Source organism: Dromaius novaehollandiae, chromosome 10 (assembly GCF_036370855.1).
Source record: "Dromaius novaehollandiae isolate bDroNov1 chromosome 10, bDroNov1.hap1, whole genome shotgun sequence".
Classification (NCBI taxonomy): domain Eukaryota; kingdom Metazoa; phylum Chordata; class Aves; order Casuariiformes; family Dromaiidae; genus Dromaius; species Dromaius novaehollandiae.
In genome coordinates this window covers 21,722,982-21,741,831 of record NC_088107.1, presented here as the reverse complement: position 1 = coordinate 21,741,831, position 18,850 = coordinate 21,722,982, and the positions used below count along the sequence as shown (strand labels likewise).

Sequence of the window (18,850 nt, the reverse complement as noted above, 5' to 3'; positions counted from 1 at the left end):
GAGGGAGCAGGAGCCGCTCGGGGCAGCGTCCCAGGGCTCCCCAGCACCTCTGGGCATGGCAGCGTGCGGCGCTGGGCTCAAAACACTTGCGCAGCAGCGATTTCTCTGGTTGCCCCATCCAGCGCTGTGGGAGTTGAGGTGGGTTTCCCTGGTTTTCTCCTCCTGCGGCTCCTTCCCGTCCCGCTGCCGGGGTGGTGGGGATGGCCTGGCAAGCAGAAAGCAGGTTCCAGTTGCTTCAATGTTATTGGATTTTGACAGATTAGGAGGTGAATCCTTCTGTGCGTTGGGGAAGCTTCCCAAATGCAGCTCTTCTAATTTATCTGACTCAGCTATCCCTGGGGAGACCGCGGGAGCCGTAAGCTGAGGATGACCCGTGCTGGAGAGGACCACCGCAGCCGTAGCAAAAAAAATTCCTCCCCTTCCCTAAATCCCTTAGTCATGAGGCTGTATTAGCTGGATTCCATATGTTGTAATTAGGCATTATGTATTTTAAGGGAACCAAAATCTGACTCTGCTGGGGACATGATTACATATTTGTAGTGCTCCTGGTTTTGTTTTCCACTGTGGCTTTTGCAGAGATACCACAGGTACCAGCGCAGCCATCTGCTCTCCTGAGCAGCAGTATTTTAAAAGTTTGAGTAATCTGTGTTATTGATTTCCTCCCCTGCCCCTTCCCATAGTGTGAAAAAATGTAATTCCCTTTCCAATGCAGAAATTGGGTCAGCAGATCCTAATGAAATAATCCTGGATAACAACGCACTGTACAAGGATCTGCTTCCACTAATTAATGACTAATTTTTCTTCCCCCCAAACGGTGATATCCTCTGCCTGCAGCGGACGGTGAGCCCACCTTCAGTGGCACCTGTGGGTTTTGTGTTTTACTCTCGGTAACATTGTCATGCCTTGAGTGGGAAGGTCAAACAGAAAAAAAGCTTTTTGTCACGGTTCAGCTAATATGGATCATGCTGATATAATCCCTACCTGATTACAGTTATAAGCTCCTAAAACACTAGCCATAAGTGATAAAGACTTCCTTTGTGCTTCAGGGTGTAATCCGCATCAAGCCAGTTTCAATAAAGATTATGTGCATCTGAAGTGTTACTCAGGTTTTAAACCAAAATTATAAACAGAAAATATAACAAAAAGCCTGTCATTTTCTGGATTAATGACATTCCACCTTGAAATCTGGCCTAAAGAGTGGCAATGTCACTTTGTTCATCAAAATATGCCATATGCTATTAAAACAGATACATAGCGAAGGGATCAACTTATTCCGAGCTGTGATGCAATTAGGTCAGTTTTGATAGGGTGGCTAGTTTTTCTTATGGCCTGAGATATTAAACAAATTCCTCTTGGTTTCTTTATTGTTTGTGCTTTGGGGTTTTTTAGGTGTATGTGGATCATTTCTTTTTATTAAAGATTTAATTCCCATGAGATATGCCTTCTACTTCTGCGTGCTGGAAGCTCATTTTTGGAGCTTACAATAGGATTATGAAATTGTGTGCCATGTTTTAATGAGTAAAACATTAATCAAGAAAGATATAATGGCCAGACTGAGGATGCTCAGGATGCTCTTATTTTGTACCCTTATTTTGCTTTTTTGTTGCTGTTTCTTTTCTTGGATTACTTATGGTATAGATAGATTAATACAGTGTATGAAATTTCACATCACTCGGCGTTATGCTGCGCCTCAAACATCTCCCAAATTAGTGGCAAAGAGCTGCTTCAACTATTTATACCTCTCTCCAACCTGTCTCAGGTCCTGTGACTTGAGCATCGTTCTCTCATCTTCATGACTCTTTTTTTTAATTGGGTCATTTTCTTAACCCAAGAGGCGCACAAGCAGCCCCAAATGGTCTTTCTGCGTCTCTCGCTGTGGGCGCTGGCTGCAGGGCCCAGCCTGGCAGGAGTCGGAGCAGCCCCGGGGCCGCTGCCATCCCGGGGGGGCTCAGCCCCGAAGGGGGTTCCCACCTGCCTCAGCTGCCCCCTCTCGCAGGACCTCGAGGGTTTAGTTAGCGCTCCAGGGCCAGGGAACCGGAATGTGCAGTGCAGCTGCTACCTTTGATTACAGAGGCCTGCGAGATTTGAGACAAAGTGAATTGTGTGTTTGGGTGCTTGCTTTGCTGGACCTGGCTGTGTTTCACTGTAGGACAGTGGTACTTGTTGGTGTCTGACGTGAAGGTCGTGGCAGAGTAACTCTTAGAGGTGAGGCTGTGCCGAGGCTGTGGCCATGCCGAAGAGCGTTTAGATCAATTTGCCTTTTGTGGTTCGACGGTGCGTTAGAAACGCTGACGAGCTGCAGGTCCCCACTGCGGCTGGGAAGAACAGCCCAATGGCCGTAACTGTTCGGGGTTTTTCCCCTCTAAATCGCTTCGTGGTGAGAAGAAAGAACCCACGTTTGTGGCTTGCAACCCAGTGACTGCTGGGACAGAGCCACAAATCCATGTGCTCCTGGTGCTCCTGCACTGGTTGATTGGCAACTCAAGCGCGGTGGCTGCTGCTCGTTTCTCCAGGATACCGGTATTTTCAGAGCGCCCCAGCGCCTAGTTTAGTGGTGAATTTGGTCTGAAACCCTAGCTCGGTTTATTTGAAATCCAGCTCCTTGCCACCTGGAAAAAATCTGAAGGTATGGAAATAACCAAGATTCCTGCAAGATGCAGCACGCCTGACGGTCTCTTGGGCAATGTCGTGGTCTCCGAGGATGAGGGCGAGTCTTTCGCCGTGCAAAAAGCCGCCTTTGCTCCTTGCTGGGGAATCGCTGCGTTGGGTGCTGGCGCTGCCGGGTGCTGGGGCAGGGTCCTCGGCGCTCCCGGAGCAGGATGGCGTGCCGCAGGGCCCGGGAGGACGGTGCGGCTGCTCGTTGCAGCTCCTCTGCTTTCTCCATGCACGAAGGACAGGGTGGGCAAGTGGAGCGTATCGTGTGGAACTTGCTTTTCAACAGCTTCCTATCGTAACGTGAAATGCAATTCTGGGTAGCACACATTTAGCCCCCCCCTTTTTAAAAAGCTATTAATTATGCAGAGCAAAGGAGCTGCTCCCCAGGAGTGCTGTGAGACGGGCAGCGTGCAGGCCGAGGGGCCGTGCACGCACCCGGGGTGAGGGGCGCCCCGGCCGTCCCGGGCCGGTGTTGCTCGGCTGCTCCGGGAAGCCGCCACGTCCTGCGGCCGCCTGGCGCCCCGGGCCGCGGAAAGCGCCGTGGGGGGCGGCCCGGCCCCTGCCGCAGCCGCCCGGCAGCACTCTGCCCTTCTTCTTCCCCCTCGCCCCCAACCACCCGGGGCCCCGCAGCGACCGCCGCAACGGCCCGGCGCCAACGGCCGCAACGCCCCGCGTCGGGGCGGTGCTCGGTGCTGCGCGCCCCGCCCCCGCCCCCGCCCCCGCCCCCGCCCCGCCCCGCCGCGCGCGGCGCTCCCCATTGGCCGGCCGCTTCGGCCAATGAGGCCGCGGGGGCGGTGGGCTGGCGGCGCGGCTCTCGCGAGAGCGGCGCTGGGCCGAGCGCGGCGCGCGGCGCGGCTCGGGGCGCGGGGGGGGGGCGCCGAGCGCGAGGCGGCGGCGGCGACGAGCGGCGCCATGTTCCGGGCGGTTGGGGTGCAGCGCGTGAGGCGGGCGGTGAGTGCGGGAGGCGGCGGGGGCGGCGGGTGTGTGTGGCGGGGCAGGGGGCCGCAGCCTGCCCGGGGGTGTCTCGGGAGGGGCAGCGGGGCCCCCCAGCCGGGTGCGGGGTCGAGGCGGCCCGCCGCGATGCGGCCCGGGGGGCGGTTGGGCCGCGCCCTTCCCCCCGCTGCGTTGGGCCCGTTCCGAGTGGGGCAAAGGTGGCGGGGGCGGGGCCGGGCGCGGAGGGGGCGGGGCCGCGGCGCAGGTGGCGCGGGCGGCTGCGGGCCTGAGCGGGGTCGCCGCCGGCCTCCTGCCTCCGTCAGCGCCCCCCGGCCGCAAGCAGCGCTGCGGAGCCGAGGCCGTCCGGGGGTCCTGCCTCTGCTGGGCTCGCTGCGGGCCTGCTCTGAGGAGCGGAAGCCCTAGTAGGCTTCGTCTGAGCCCCCAGGCAGAGCCGCCGAGGAACAGCAGCGCCTCCGTACAGCTGAGAGACGGTCCTGCCGCTGAGCCTTAGTACAGATGTGCGTGGCTGCGCCTCGGTTCAGGGAGAAGCTCCGGGGGGGTTGAGAGGTTAATACAGCCTTCTGCTGTCACGTGTGCCCTGCTGTGCAGAAATATGACTGATTTAACCCCGGTGATCTCTGGACTGAGGCACAAGTTAAACATGCGTGGCGTTACAGGACTGGCCTTCGCATTGCTCAGCGGGGGCGGCGCTGGGCCTTTGGAGGTCATTTGCTGCTCAGTGTGTCATGGCATGTGTGTTACCATATTTAACAGCCAAGTGAACTCAAGGTTACCTGGTGAAGACGATTCCTGAAGTCTGCCTGAATATCTGCTGAATCTCAGAGCATGCGCTAGGACCCCTCTTCCCCCCCCAGATTGGCAAATAAATGCTGGGCCAATCAGTGACATGCTGTAAATATCCCTTCTGAAATGGTTTTAAATCTCGCACATTTCTTTTTGAGTTCTCAAAGACTTCTACTGGTACATATTTTGCAGAGCTGTAAAATAGTAAATATGGATACATTAACCAATTTCAGGTACTAAGAATGGCTTGAAACAAGAGCAAAGGTAGACCAGGACATACTGATCTGATTTATCTAAAAAATAGAACTCTTGTAATTGTGGACACCATGTTAGTTATTGCTGGGCTATAGACTTTCTAGACTCCAGACTCTCTCAAGCAAGGTAGTCTTTAAGATCTTCAGCGCTCCCAGCACTCACATTATGTTACTGCTATATAAGCAATAATTTGCTCTCACGATCACTTCACAGTTCAGTTTCACACACTGGAAGTGTGAGGCCAACTCTTTTTCAGCCATATGCATCTAAATTTATAAATTTATAAAATAAAACTAAATAAACATCGTGTGCATTTTCGGTGTAAGGATAATAATGTAGTCTGCAAGAGAAGTGAAGCGATTTTCTGTGCAGCACTGGTAAAGCTTCCATTGCAGTATTGCATCAGGTTTGGGGTCTTGCAGTTCAGGAGCAGTATATAGAGTCTAGAGAAAAACAGCAAGACGTGTGCGATCTGTAAAGGATGAGCAACAAGGAAAGGTTGGGGTTGCATAACTTAAAGAAGGAAAGACCGAGGAGGGATATCAGTTTGCAAATACACAAAAAAATTGGTGCAGAGAAGGCAATAAGCTGTTTCTTCACTGCATGTGCAACTAAATAACAATAGCCTTAAATCATAAGAAAGCAATTTAAGGTAGTTAGGAAGACTAGCTAGAAAGCTAGGAGGACTAGACAGACATTAAGAAATCCTTTCTAGTAGAAAGGTTAGTGAATTTTTGGAACAGGTTGCCTAGGAGTCTTCATCACTGGAAGGCTCTAACAACAAACTAGACAGATCTGTTGGAAATAACATATATATGATTGTTTATCTTCTGATGGAGGATAAGTCTGTATAAGCTCATGAGGTCCTTTCCAAACATACAATGGTATGAAAGTTATGATCATCAGGATTGTCTTGCAGACTTTTACTTAAGGGGCATTTTCAGGACACCAATTCCTCCCACTATGAAACAACAAGCAGATAAAGAATAGAGAATTTTAAGCAAATATGTTACATTTTCTGTCAGATATGTAAGTCTCTGTCTTTTTGTCTGTTCACAAGCTTTTTTCTCTCATATGACATTGCATAGCAGTTTTAAGGCAATGACACAGCAGTTGTCATTGTAGGTGGATGTAATACCATTGCCTTTAAATTTGTATCCAGCTGTCATTTTTGAGTTGAACTTAGACTTTGTGCTAAGGGCGTTTGTGAAGAGCAATTAGTGTTAGTCTTGGCTGCGATAAGGCATAAACGAATCTCTTGGTCTCCCTGTATTCTACCCCTGTACTCCTAAAAGAAAAAGAAAACAGAGTGACAGATTAAGGGACATTGTGGCTCTCTGTTTCTTGAGCAAACTCTTTTGCTTTGCATGATATTTCAGGGTTTTGTTGTTGTTTTAAAAGTCCAGATGGAGTAAGAGTTGCTCTTGTTTCTGCAATGTGTTTTTCATTGTGCAAGAAATGCTTTAGGGTTGGCTTCCCATTAAATGAAATAATAGGCATCTTTGTATGAAGCTAGTTGAGATCTTCAGGTGAAGAGCAGCTTAACAATAAGCTTTTCTTTCTCGCTTTGTGGTGTAGTATTTTAGTGTTCTTATTATACAGCAGCTTTTGAATAAAGATAAATGTTGCTTATTTAGTTGTTAGTGATATTGAGCAGATACACTCATTCTGTCTTCAGAACTTTTTTGAGGGAGACCCAGTTTTCACAGCTGTTGAGTCTTTCGTTTCCTGTTGAGTTGTCCAGAGCTCTCAGTTTCTTGCTATGTCTGAAAACAGTGGATTTTATTTAAATCTTTCTTGTATCTAGGATACATGTGTGGGGCGTTGATTTTTGTTTTCGTTTTTTTTAGTTGGAGATAATTCAGATAAATAGGTTTGATAGTCTGAAACACACCAACAAACTGTGACCTTACTCAGAAACTGTTGGGCTATCTCAGTAGTCCCTTATTATCATTGGTAGGCTCAAACTATTATTTTATATATATATATATATATATATATATATATGTATTCATTTATCTTGAGTTCACTTTCAGTAGTGTTATCTGTATTTAAAACCAGCTTTGTTATGATTTTTATTACAGTTTGCATGGGACATGTCTGGAAAAGTTTCTTCTGGATTACATCTTTCTTTTGCTGCTTCTCTAATTGCTTTGTAATTACAAGTCTTATTATGCTTCCTTAATAAATCTTTTTTGTAAGTATCTTCTTAATTTCTTTTGCTTTTCTTTGTCATAGTTATAGCTACATCTTTTCTGCTGAGATGTCTGTAGTGTTGTTTTTCTAGTTGCTATTTCTTGAAGTTAAATGGCTGTCCCTTAGACGTCTTTTGTAGCCAGATCTTTACACAGACTCTAGGAGAAATACAAACTTTTTTTTTGCCAGAGCTCCCTCCTCTCCTTTGTCACCCCAGATATATATTTTTTTATTTTTAAACGTTGCAGCTATAAGACCGTCATTATTAAAATTGGGCATTATTTTGTTGTATAGGAATCTCACCATTATCTTTAATAATACCCAAATCCTAGTCCCAGGAGTCAGTTCTTGGGAATTTTGCCCAATGATAACAGGTCTTTATGAGATGCAAAATTCCTATTAAGCAGTTTCAAAATTTTAATTGATTGCCAGTCTGCTTTTACAGCTGAGAAAATCAACTTTAGACCTTCCTTTGTGGATCTAGTTGTAAGATGCTTTTGCCCTCTGTATTTCTGCTTGGTTTTACTTCCTGAAGCTTCTCGTGGTTCCTCTGATGAGGTTGGCAGGCGAACTCCAGTTTCCTGGGTGCAGTTTCTAAACAGCTTATTTTATTTTCATGCATATTTGGAGTAGGATGACATGCAGAATGCACCTGCTGGAGCTCGTGCACTTCTTTAGAAGACTTTTTGGCCCACCACATCTTTTGTTGTGGCATCTGCCACGTATGTTACTTGTGGAGCCGGTCTCATAATTTCTGCGCTGCAAAGAGTGTCCTTGAACAGGAGATAGGCTGCCGTGCTGCAGAGACAGCTGATGCCTGTCTGCTCAGCGGCCTTGCCAAGCAGCCAGGAAAGATTTACGATGCTTTGTCTGGGATTTTCTGGCTGGTGATTCACGTGCGCTGGGCCTCCTGCCAGCGCGCCTGCCCAGGTGATCTGTCCATGGGCTGAAAGCCCAGCACACGTTCTGTTTGCGCTGGAGCTGCTGTGGGCAGCAGTGGTACCTGTGCAGACTGAATGAGGACTTTGGATGTGGGTCATGTTGGCCTTACTAAGTGGGGGTTCATCTGTGCATATGGACTGGGCATGTCCAGATTTCTAATGTTTGCTCGGGACACTATCAGTGAATAGTCTCACTTACTTCTCGGTGGTCTAGAAATCTTAGGCATATGCTTAAGGTTTTCACATTCTGCTTGGAAAGCGTTCCTGGTTTTCTTAGGTGGGAGCAAAAAGATGCTTTGGGGAAACCTGAGAGGATAGATTCAGCGAATCCTGTGGTACTTCCTCAGTGGCTAAACTGGTGTATACTGCACATCTAGGAAAGGTTGGTCTCACCAACTTTTAGACATCTGGCAGTCAGAGACCAGGTTTACTCTACAGTAAATGGAGGAAAATTGAAAACTCCAGATGAATTTCCTTCCTAGGTGTTTATTTTAGTATAGAGTGAATCACCGTCTGGAGTTTCCTCCAGAGAGGAAATGTAGATGTTTCTGTTGTAGAGGAAACATAGATGCCTAGCATAGATTTATATCTAAAGTTAGGTGAAATAAATCCCTGTTCTACTGGTTGTTGTCACATGTTTTCATTGCTTATGAGAGTTGCGCTGGTTTACGGGGTGTTTAATTGTGATTGATTTCTTTGGATAACTTCATTTTCTACAGCCTCATTTTCACCAGGTGCTTTCTACAGCACAAGGACTGAGTGCCGTTGCCTCTCCAGCATTTTTCTTGGTAGCTTCGTTGTTCGGTTTGTGTTATTGCTCGTGCCTTTTATCCTTGAGGCCAGGTGATTAGGTTTGCACTCAACCTTCCTGTTTTACCTGGGGTTGAAACTAGCCATCCTGCCCAAGTACAGGTGGAGAAATTGCATCAGCAAACTATTTGCCTATCCCCGCAGCCACGCGGCTGGAGAAGTTGCTTCACTGAAATGACTGCCTGTCCTGGTCAGTGACTGCCTCACGCAAATTCTCAGTTTTCAGGATCACTGGCTAAATTAGCCTCTGGTTTTACTGCAGAATCTTTATTGTCACAAACTAAGCTTTCCATTTGATCTTGCTTTGGTTTTATTTATTTTTAAAAATGATTTTACATGTATATTAAAATTCAGAGTCATCTAGGAATGTTGTTTGGTCTTCCAGGATTTTTACCCAAGACCTAGAATGAGAATTCTGTTTATTTTTAAGTCTGTTCTTAACTTTGTGTTCAGAGGCATCACATGTGTAGGCATAAAGTGACCTTCCAGTACGCAGTTCCTACAAAGTTCGAATGTGGGATTATCAGTTTAGAAATAAAGTCTAGTTTCTGTTGTAACAACCAGTGTGCTCAAGAAACATCCATTACTCTTACTCTTTCTGGCTAAAAAAGAAATTAGTTCCAAGTTTATTCTAGAACCAGTTGGCAGAGTGATGTAGAGTTCTTCTGGTGGTGCAGTACTTACTTACTTAGGGAAGAGATTGTAATATAGTCAGAATTAAGTGTGTGTTTAAAATGCGTGCTTCTTAGAGCCGAGCCGGGCTCTTATTGAAGCAGTCCTTAGAAAGTCTGCAGCTCCCTTTGGAAATTTGAAAACTCCAAAATCTTCCGGGAGTGTGGCCCGCTTTACCCTGTGACAGAAATATAAATCATTGAAAAGTGGGCTTTTTGCCACAAAAGCATGGATTTATTCTTCAAACGGTGACTAAAATCTCATAACTCTTATGGCAAATGATGTATGAAACATAATCAAAAATATGGTATCTGATCTATATCGGCAATAAATAGTTTGTTACTGGCAATTGGCTTCAAACGATCTCACAATTTTTAATCATAATAAGTAGCCTTATGCATATAAGATGAAATGCAAAGTACTTTTACAAGAATCCTTATGATTTTAAGCAAGATGACAAATTATCGTCCTGATTCTGCAAAGACTTGTCTTTGTATTTGTATTTTTACGCTGTGATTAGCTTTGCAGAACTCCTCGGGTTTGCTTCCTCTCTGAAGTTTAGCATATTGGTAGGCTTTGCATGGTCAAAGCCTATATCCGAATTTTAGCTTCTCAGATTTTCCGAAGGTATTTTTTGTAGTTTAAGTGGTGGGTAAGTGCGAATTTGGGATGAGGGGAGATGGAGTCAGAATGTATGTTTAAAAAAGCAATACTTGGCTGTGCAGTCTTTAGTGTTGTGTTAGTATTAGTGGCTTGGTCACATTCAGGAAAACATTTTGCTTTCCAGGTTACAACTCTTGTTACATTGATGGTAACTCAAGTTTTGATTTAGGCTGTATATAGGATAAACAAAGACTGGAAGAGTAATATTCCCTGTCCTACCATTTCGCCATCCCAGTGTTAGTCTTGGAGAAATAACACTTTTCCCAGATTCACCTGAGAATTACAGAAGGAAGTGTTAGAGCTTAGAATACTGTGGTTTCGTTTCATTGTAAATCTTCACTTTTTTTATTTTTCAATTTTTGCTTTAGGAGCTAAAGTCTGTGTGTGGAGGGTGAATTGGTCAAAATGATTATTTAAGCAGCTGTATTAAATTGTGGTGGTGTACTAGGAGGTGAAAAGGGTTTAGTGTTTTAGGGGAAAATGGAATATCTTAAAATTAAACCTGACAGTGCTCAACAGGTTCTATTACTGTGTTTTTAGACTGTGAGCCCTTGCTGCTTAATTATCTTCCTGCCACTACATACAACTTTGCCTTTATAAATAACTAATTTAAAAAGTGAGTTCTGTAGCTGGATTTTGGCTAAAGCCTATAGCAAAAAAAAAAGAAAAAAAAAAGAAGCAGCAGCAAGTAAATACTTGTTTCCTACCCTTGATTTCCTTGTGCCTTAGACTTTTTCCTCTTGTGGATTTCATTCCATAACCATCTAAAATCTTATAATTATGTTCATGATAAATTTGCCCACTCTTTAAGATACTTAGTGAAGTTGACCAACTGAGCTTGAATATGATCTGTTCAAATGTTTTTTTTAATACTGTTCAGTAGTTTCCTATGAATGTTTTAGTTTAACAGCAATATGTTACAGATATGCTGCAATCAAGCAGGTTTATACTTTTTTTAATATCTTGTGTATTCTAGCTACTTAATAAAATAAGTTTACTCAATTTTGTTTGACAGCACTGGTTGACAATTTTGTGTATAGAAAACTTTCTGTAAAGCATTGGATGCTCTAAGGAATAGTTTTTTACCTAAATGCTAATTATCAAACCCTGCTTTGTCTCTCTGTCTTTCTTTAAAGGCATCGCTGCTTCGGCGGTTTCAGAGTACGTTAGTCATAGCAGAACACAACAATGAGTCTCTTACGCCCATTACACTAAACGTTCTCACCGCGGCAAAACGTCTCGGAGGGGAAGTTTCTTGTTTAGTAGCTGGTACCAGCTGTGACAAGGTAGGAAATCCTATTTTCATATGAGTGAAATAGTGAATGCAGTCAAATGATATGTGATAGCATCTTGGTCAGCCTGGAAAATAATCTCTAGTGAAGAGGAACTGTGCCAGGAATTGCTAATCCACAGGAAATGTCCTGCACTTGAACTGTTTCTTTTCTGAAGTGAAAATGTGGCTATAGATTTCATTTAACAAGTGAGAATATCAATTTAAGGTGTTAAAAGCTTAAAAAAGCAAACAAATTTTTGTAAGCTAAAGGACAATTAACTTTTAAAACAGTATTTTCCTGTAACGTTTGAAAGAGAAGTATTGCAGTGCTAAGAAAGTGGGAGGAAACTTTCCTGCTTGAAATGGACACCCGCAGAAATGGCACGGCGCCGTGACAAACAGAACTTCGGAGCATCTCGCTTTTACTTGTCAGCTGCTAGCAGCATAGTGAGAGTATGTTTGCCACCTAACAATCTGAAATTAGTGGTTTTTGACTTTGTCATATAGCTTATGTCTAAAATAGGAGTTGATGGTACCTTTGCTATTGGCCTTGCTTCAGTCTAATTTTTGTTAAATTCAAAATCTAGAGGTTATGTATCCTTTAGTTCATTAGTGTCGCTTCTATGCCAGGATGATGTAGGCTCGTGTGAACAGTAAAAGTAACCATAATTAAGCTTAGTATTTATCTTTTTCATTATTATTTTTTATAGGATTTATAAATTATTATTCTGAAAGTGATATGTAGTACCTCACATGGAAAGCATACTCATAACAGCTAATTTATCAGTAGCTGTAGAAATCTCACTGGCTATTGAAGATTGGTTCTAAACCGAGACCCAGGTGTTCAAGGTTGAGACTGGAAGCAAGTATTTATCTAATTCCAGATGGTAATAAAATTTTGGATTGTGCCTGAGATGTCTGTCTTCGGGTTGCGCTATTCTTTTGTACTTGTACAATAGAAAAGCGATTGCGAATTTATTTTATTTGTTTTTTAGTAGTAAATACATTGTGTCTACTGGGCAATATATATCGTCCTGGGGAAAAGTACCCCACAGAAAGTGAAGGGTTTTTTTTTGTTTTAAGCTTCTTTGTTAGAATCGCCGTGATCTAAGCAGCCAGTTACTCAAACAGATATTTTGCAGCGGCTGTTTTGGAATGTTTGTTTCCTCTTGCTAATTTCTAGTGTAAAACTGAGACTCTGCAAACTCCCTAGAGCTGTGCTAGATCTGGGGTGATGCATGTGGTCTCCAGACACTGCTGTCAGTCCTTTTCTCTCTGATCTACAACAACCCTTTTATCATTTAAACTTCACTTCTTCAAATTTAAAGGAAATAATTGGCATAAATATAGAATTGAAAATATGCATTGTATTAGTAGGCAAGGAGTCAGTTGCAAACAAAGGATTTTTGCTAAAATTTGCACAGAGATCGTAACATCACTGTACATTTTTATTTGCATTGTATGTTCATGTGGTAGATGTTACTGATTTTAAAGAAACTGGGTTTAGTTTCTGGATGGTTATATCAGAATACTCAGCAATCTTCAAGTGTGATTGCTTTTAGCTGTTGTAATAAAGCATAGGATTATTCTGAAATCCTGTGTACAGGAGGCAAGCTTTCTTATGTTTGATTTGCTTTGTAATTTTCTTATTCACAAAATTAATTTGTATTACCCTGTAAAGAGCTCTGTTCTGCCAGATTTGTTTTCATTTTGAAAAAGATATACTTTTGTGTTCCAGTTTTACATAATCTGTAGACTGTGAGTTCTTTGCAGCAGGGACTATTTCTTGTTATTTGTTTAAAGTGCTTACTACGACAGAGCTCTAAGTTTAGCTGGAGCCTCCAGGTGCTGCTATAATATAAATTAATAATAATACATTTGTAATCATAGGTAGCACAAGAAGTGAGCAAAGTGCAGGGTGTTGCAAAAGTTCTAGTGGCTCAGCACGATGCATACAAAGGATTTCTACCAGGTGAGAGCTGTTCTTACCTATCTGTTGACAAAATAACTGGTATTTATATTTGTGATTGAAAATATAAATAGGATAGTTGTAAATCGTGAGCAATGTATTTTTATCCTCAGAGGAGCTGACTCCCTTGATTTTGGCAACTCAGAAACAATTTAATTACACGCACATTTGCGCTGGAGCCTCTGCCTTTGGGAAGGTAAGCAGTTGAGAAGTGCATCAAAAATTTCTTGCAGAGAAAGAGACAGAGACACTGTTGCATGTACGAGTGTGAATCAAGTGCCTGAGGGAGGGTTTTCAGATCAGCCATAGACAAGGTGGAGTTTTCAAAAAATGTTAACAATAGTTGAGTGAAGAGTTGTCATTAGTTAGAAACACTGATCCACTTTTGAATTTTATTGTGGACTGACTCGGACAAGTTAGAATTAAAGAAAGGAGCAGTTTAGAAAAAGTATTTATTTGTAACCAGCTAGTCCTATGTAAACAAGACAAAATGTATAAAATATATAACACAAAATAGATTGAGAGATCTGAAAGCATTATGAAAATTGTAAGGAAAAATACAGTAAATGAAGATGAAAACCTGTGAAGCTAGCTCATTGTGGCTTTTGTTCCACTTCATCTGCTTTCTAGATTGTTGCGTGGTTTGCATGTTGAAATGAAAGTGCACAGATCTGTTTAGGCAATCTTTTGGGGGGCAGGAGGGATTGTATCTACAGTGTAGGTAGTATAGATGGGAATATCTTAAAAAATGTATAAATAACATAGATCCAACTCCTAGCCAAGATGTTCTTTAATGCAAATACAGTTTTTCAAAACTTGTTTTTTTAAGGAGCATGTTTTTAAGCATGCAGAGTTCCTCAATACTAAAAACAATGTCCTGGTACAGCTAAATTAGACAAAAAAGAGTACTTTAGAAATCTGGCAATGTGGGGTGAATAATGACATCAGCCTTCCATCCTACTGCTTTCACTGTCAATCAGTATCAATCCTTATACTTGTAATTTTGCTAAGAGTAATCTTTATATGCTTTAAGTTTTACTCAGATTTTTTTTTTACTCCCCCTTTTTTTTTTGGATCTACAGTGGCTTAGTAAGATTCTAGCTTTTACTTTCAAGTTTATGCTCCCAGACTTGAGCAGTGCTTTTCTAGAGGAATGAATCAGTGACCATTTTCATAGTTGAGTGTTGTTTAATATGAGTAAAAGTTTCAGAACTGGGCCCTTTGTGTTGTCCCAGATTAGAAGAATTAATTTATTAGTGCTTTATATTGTTCTTTTTACCCTCCTCTCATTTCCAAAGGTGCTAAGTAATTTTCTAGTGTCAATTTCGGAATAGGAGAATATATATTTTAAGCTTAATTTTAAATACGTTTTGGCTTTTCTTGGGAGGGCACAGGGTTTTTTTTCCTGTTGTCTCTGGTAACTAGCTTCCAAAAATGCTACTTTTCTTGAAGTGTTGTTGGAAGAACTCAGCAATCCATAATTGTCAATTTTCTAAGTAAATAGCATCTATATTCAGTTTTAAACTATTGAAGCACATAACCCTTCTAATTTAAGATATTGAATTAAGGGTTTACTTACTGTAAGTCTCATAAAATTTCTAATGTTATTACAGTAATGGGTTTTTATTTGGCTGCTAAAGCTGCATGAGTAGCCCTACAGTACTCTCACAGTTGTATGTGCCTTTTCACTCACCGAAAACTGTATATGAAGTGAAAATCAGCACAGCAAATGTTTCTTTGCTTAACATGTAAATTTTAACTCATTTCCTTTGCCTTTCCTCATGTTCAGTGTATCAGCCTTTACTTTTCTAACTTTTCACCTTTAACTTTTAGAATCTTATTCCCAGAGTGGCAGCTAAACTTGATGTTGCTCCTGTTTCTGACATTATTGAAATTAAGTCACCAGACACTTTTGTGAGAACTATCTATGCAGGTGAGTAATCAGAAGTAGTATGTGGTATTTGTGCAATAAAGGACCCAATCCTGATAACTGATCTACAGAATTCTATAATTCTGTTATTAGAACCTGGGAGTATGTTAGGAATTTTCACTTTACAGTCTGAATTGCTGTGGTTCATAAAAATGAAACATGGGGGTGGACATGATGTCCCACACCTGAGAACACAAGCAATGCTAGCAACTTTGGTACTGTAGGATTTCAGTTACAAACCAGATCAATCGTTTTAATTAATAGAATTTGGCAACATCCTTTATACATACTGCATTTCTTTGTTAATGCACTTCTGATAGGATTTTGTAAAACAGAAGACATTAAGTTAATTGTCTGACTTTATTTAATATGGCAAGCATTAGTTCTGATTTAAGATACCACAGGGTTATTTTTCCTAATTATGAAGACACTGAACTGATTATTTGTAATTTTTAATTGACTTAATTTGTAATTCTTTTTTTCAGTCTCATTTCTCTAATGCTTCTCTGACCCAGTGTTTTAATTTAGATGTGAGCTCATTAGCTTGTGTTTCTTAGTTTTGTTGTACAAGATTTTTCTTCCACCAACATGCTATTATATTTTGAGTTACATTACCAGAACATGGTTGATTTATGTTGCATTTTTAAGTTGCTTCCCCATAATTCAGAAATTTCAAGACGACTTCATTTATGAGTGTCTGATATTTCAGCATTTTTTCTCTCTAACATTCCCTGCAGCTCCAACTTTAAAATGACTACCTTTTATAGTTCAGTTTATTGGAAAAAAACCCCAAATCCCACAGGTATTTGGAATAGGCTTCCTTGTGTTCTGCTCTGCTGAAGTCTTGCTACAGGATAAAAGATCCACTTTGAATTGTAGACCCTTTTTGTATTTAAGAAGATACTTCCAGAGGGTTTTTTTTCTTCTGAAATTTAGAAGGTCATTAATGAGGGATGATTTGAATGCAACTCTGTCCCTTAAAAAAGAGGGAACTATTAACATGCCTTCTGTCCCTTAAAAAAGAGGGAACTATTAACATGCCTTAGAAACATTGAGATAAAAAGTAAAGAAAATATTTGTTATCTGTGTTGTTAAAGTGCCAAATTTTCCAGTTTTGGGCATCTAAAACTGCAGTTTGGGGAAGTAACTTTCTGAATGTTATCTCTTCTAGCAGAAGTACTAATACATTTTTAATACTAATTTTATTTCATGGAAAAAATAATATGTCTAATATTAACTTTATCTTTTAAAAAAAATCTTTTTTTTTTAGGGAATATTGTTTGCACTGTGAAATGTGAGGAAAACGTTAAAGTATTTTCTGTACGGGGAACTTCTTTTGAGGCTGCACCAGTAAGTGGTGGTAGTGCCAGTTTGGAAAAGGGTGAGCATTTGTTTTGATACTCTCCCATTTTGTGCAGTAGAGTTACTTTTGCTCAATGCACGCTGATATTTTGCAGAAGTATTTATCAAAGCAAACCAATTGTCATAACTATTGCTTTATGCCTTTAATACACAGGCTTGCACTTTTTAGTGATGCCCGGTAAGGGAAGATGCAGATTCTCTGCTCACTTCTACCTTCTCTGTGACCAGAGATGGAGATTATCTGAGCTGAAACCTGTTTCACTTGCTGCTTAAACATCTGCTACAGCAATCCTGAGACTTTTCCATCTTTAAAATTATGGCTGTTTAAATAGCCAGTTTGGTTTTCAAAGCAAAACTGGGCACAAATAGCAGTGGCTGACCATCCATGATTTTGGTTTAATCACTCATATTTCAATTGAGATAGGTTGTTACAGTGTTGAACTAAATTAGTAGCAGTTTAAATTGGATTGAGAACACCCAGTCATTGTTTTCTATCAGTTGTAACTAAATCCATTTAAATTATTATTTTAATGAAGCCACTACAGCTTCGATTACAGAGAAATCTGTAGTCACCTCTGCTGTTTCTCTGTTTGGGGCTATTTATGACTGTGCTGTAAATCCAGCAGAGGGGATCGTTAGCATCAAGCTGTGTGTCCTGCACCTCATCCTCCCATTCCTCATATTTTTCTGGGAGGCTTAGTAGCTGCCCCTGAACCATTCTGTGCTGTGGAAGTTAGGAAACACTACATAGCTGGCTTGATTGCCAGTCTTAAGAAGAACCACACTTACGCTGGGTTGATAGCAATATATTACTTCTGCTACTGACTTTCATTTTAGTGCAGTCTGATGTGCAAAATTGAAACTGTTCATATAACTTTCTTTTCTTGTACCTCAGAGTAAATAAGTACAACTAGTGAGAGAGGCTTGTAGCTCAAAGCCATAGAGCAATTATTGATAGAAGTTAAAAGGTCATGGTAGAATTGGTTCTAGAATGAACTTTTGTATTAAGTTAAAGATAAAATTTAAAAGGCTGAAAATACATGCTCCCCCCCCCTTTTTTTTAAATTTGATGAAAGCAGTAACGCCTCCACCTCCTGTTGGTCTATCTGAGTGGATTGAGCAGAAGTTGACAAAAAGCGATCGACCAGAGCTTACTAGTGCAAAAGTGGTTGTATCGGGCGGTAAGTAGATAATACTAAAACTACACTATGTTGCATTTAACTAACAGTATGCATCTTGATTAAATAATGCCTGTAGCAAAACACTATAATGTGATACATTTTTAGAATATAGATATTATGATTTAATTCTGAAATATGGTATATGGGGACAGTGGGAAGGCAGCCAAATTTGTGCATCATGAACAGCCAAAACATGGAAATTTAACATATGCTAACAAGCATTTTAAGAACATCCTCATACCTAGTGGGTCCTTTCAAAATTATAGAAATATCAGGTATTTTTAGATCAAACTATGTTGTACTGAAAATTATTACTAATTGTTACAGCAGTCCCAGCATGATTATCTAATGATTTTTAAAATAGCTATGTTTTTGTTCTGTTCTTCATGTATAAAGTGACAGACCGTGATATGTACAGTGTGCCTATAACTAAGTATTTCTTAGTTATCACACTACAGAATTTTGTACTTAAAGCCAGCAGAGGGAGCACATATTAATGATGAATTCTGTTTCCCTGATTTCAGAGAATGAGATTGATGATGCTGTAGGCAGGAAGTAAACTAGACAGAGTCGTGTTGGTTTATACTTATGAAATAATAGTATTAATCACAAAGACAGAAGTAGAATCTCTTAAGTGTTAAATATTATTTAGTGGTATGTCCAAAAAACCCCATATTTGTGCCTTTGCAAATACAAGCACTAATACAAAAGTTTTATGTAGGCAGTAAAATTTATAAAGCATATGATGTTCTTTCTTAATCTGTTTTCTTTTCTTAACTTTTAAGGGCGAGGTTTAAAGAGCGGTGAAAATTTTAAGTTGTTATATGATCTTGCGGATCAATTGCATGCTGCAGGTAAATTTGTTTCCCTTTTTTTATTAACCCTGGTCATTTAAAAAAAGGTCACATTAAAAAGAATATTCATCTTAAGTCTTTTACTTTCATGTCCTATCAAAGAAATTCTTAAAATCCTGTTAGCTTAGTCCTAGGTAAAATTTTGGTTTGTCCTTGTGGTCTGCTATATACCTAAATGCCCGGTATGAAGCAAAATACTCAACTGTAATATTCTCCACCCTTCTCAAATCTCCAACACACATGCTCACAAACAACTGTACAAGTTAAAAAAATGTTATTAGCTCATTTTGAAGAGCTGATCTGTTCTTCATATGGCCTTAAATACTGCTCCTGTACAGAGTCCCTTTGGCAA

General features: G+C 41.2%; 1 protein-coding gene across 3 annotated transcripts in view; it reads left to right on the top strand.

The window, feature by feature from the left end:
* The first annotated feature begins 3,440 nt into the window (after positions 1-3,440).
* Positions 3,441-18,850, top strand: part of ETFA (electron transfer flavoprotein subunit alpha) — a 34,537-nt gene continuing 19,127 nt past the window's right edge. For all 3 annotated transcript variants that reach the window (XM_064517558.1, XM_064517560.1, XM_064517559.1), the window contains exons 1-8: positions 3,441-3,606; positions 11,066-11,215; positions 13,093-13,174; positions 13,285-13,367; positions 15,005-15,104; positions 16,372-16,482; positions 17,543-17,644; positions 18,430-18,498. In XM_064517558.1, coding sequence (XP_064373628.1) covers positions 3,568-3,606; positions 11,066-11,215; positions 13,093-13,174; positions 13,285-13,367; positions 15,005-15,104; positions 16,372-16,482; positions 17,543-17,644; positions 18,430-18,498 — 736 coding nt within the window. In that variant the 5' untranslated portion in view covers positions 3,441-3,567. The remainder of the gene's footprint in view (positions 3,607-11,065; positions 11,216-13,092; positions 13,175-13,284; positions 13,368-15,004; positions 15,105-16,371; positions 16,483-17,542; positions 17,645-18,429; positions 18,499-18,850) is intronic.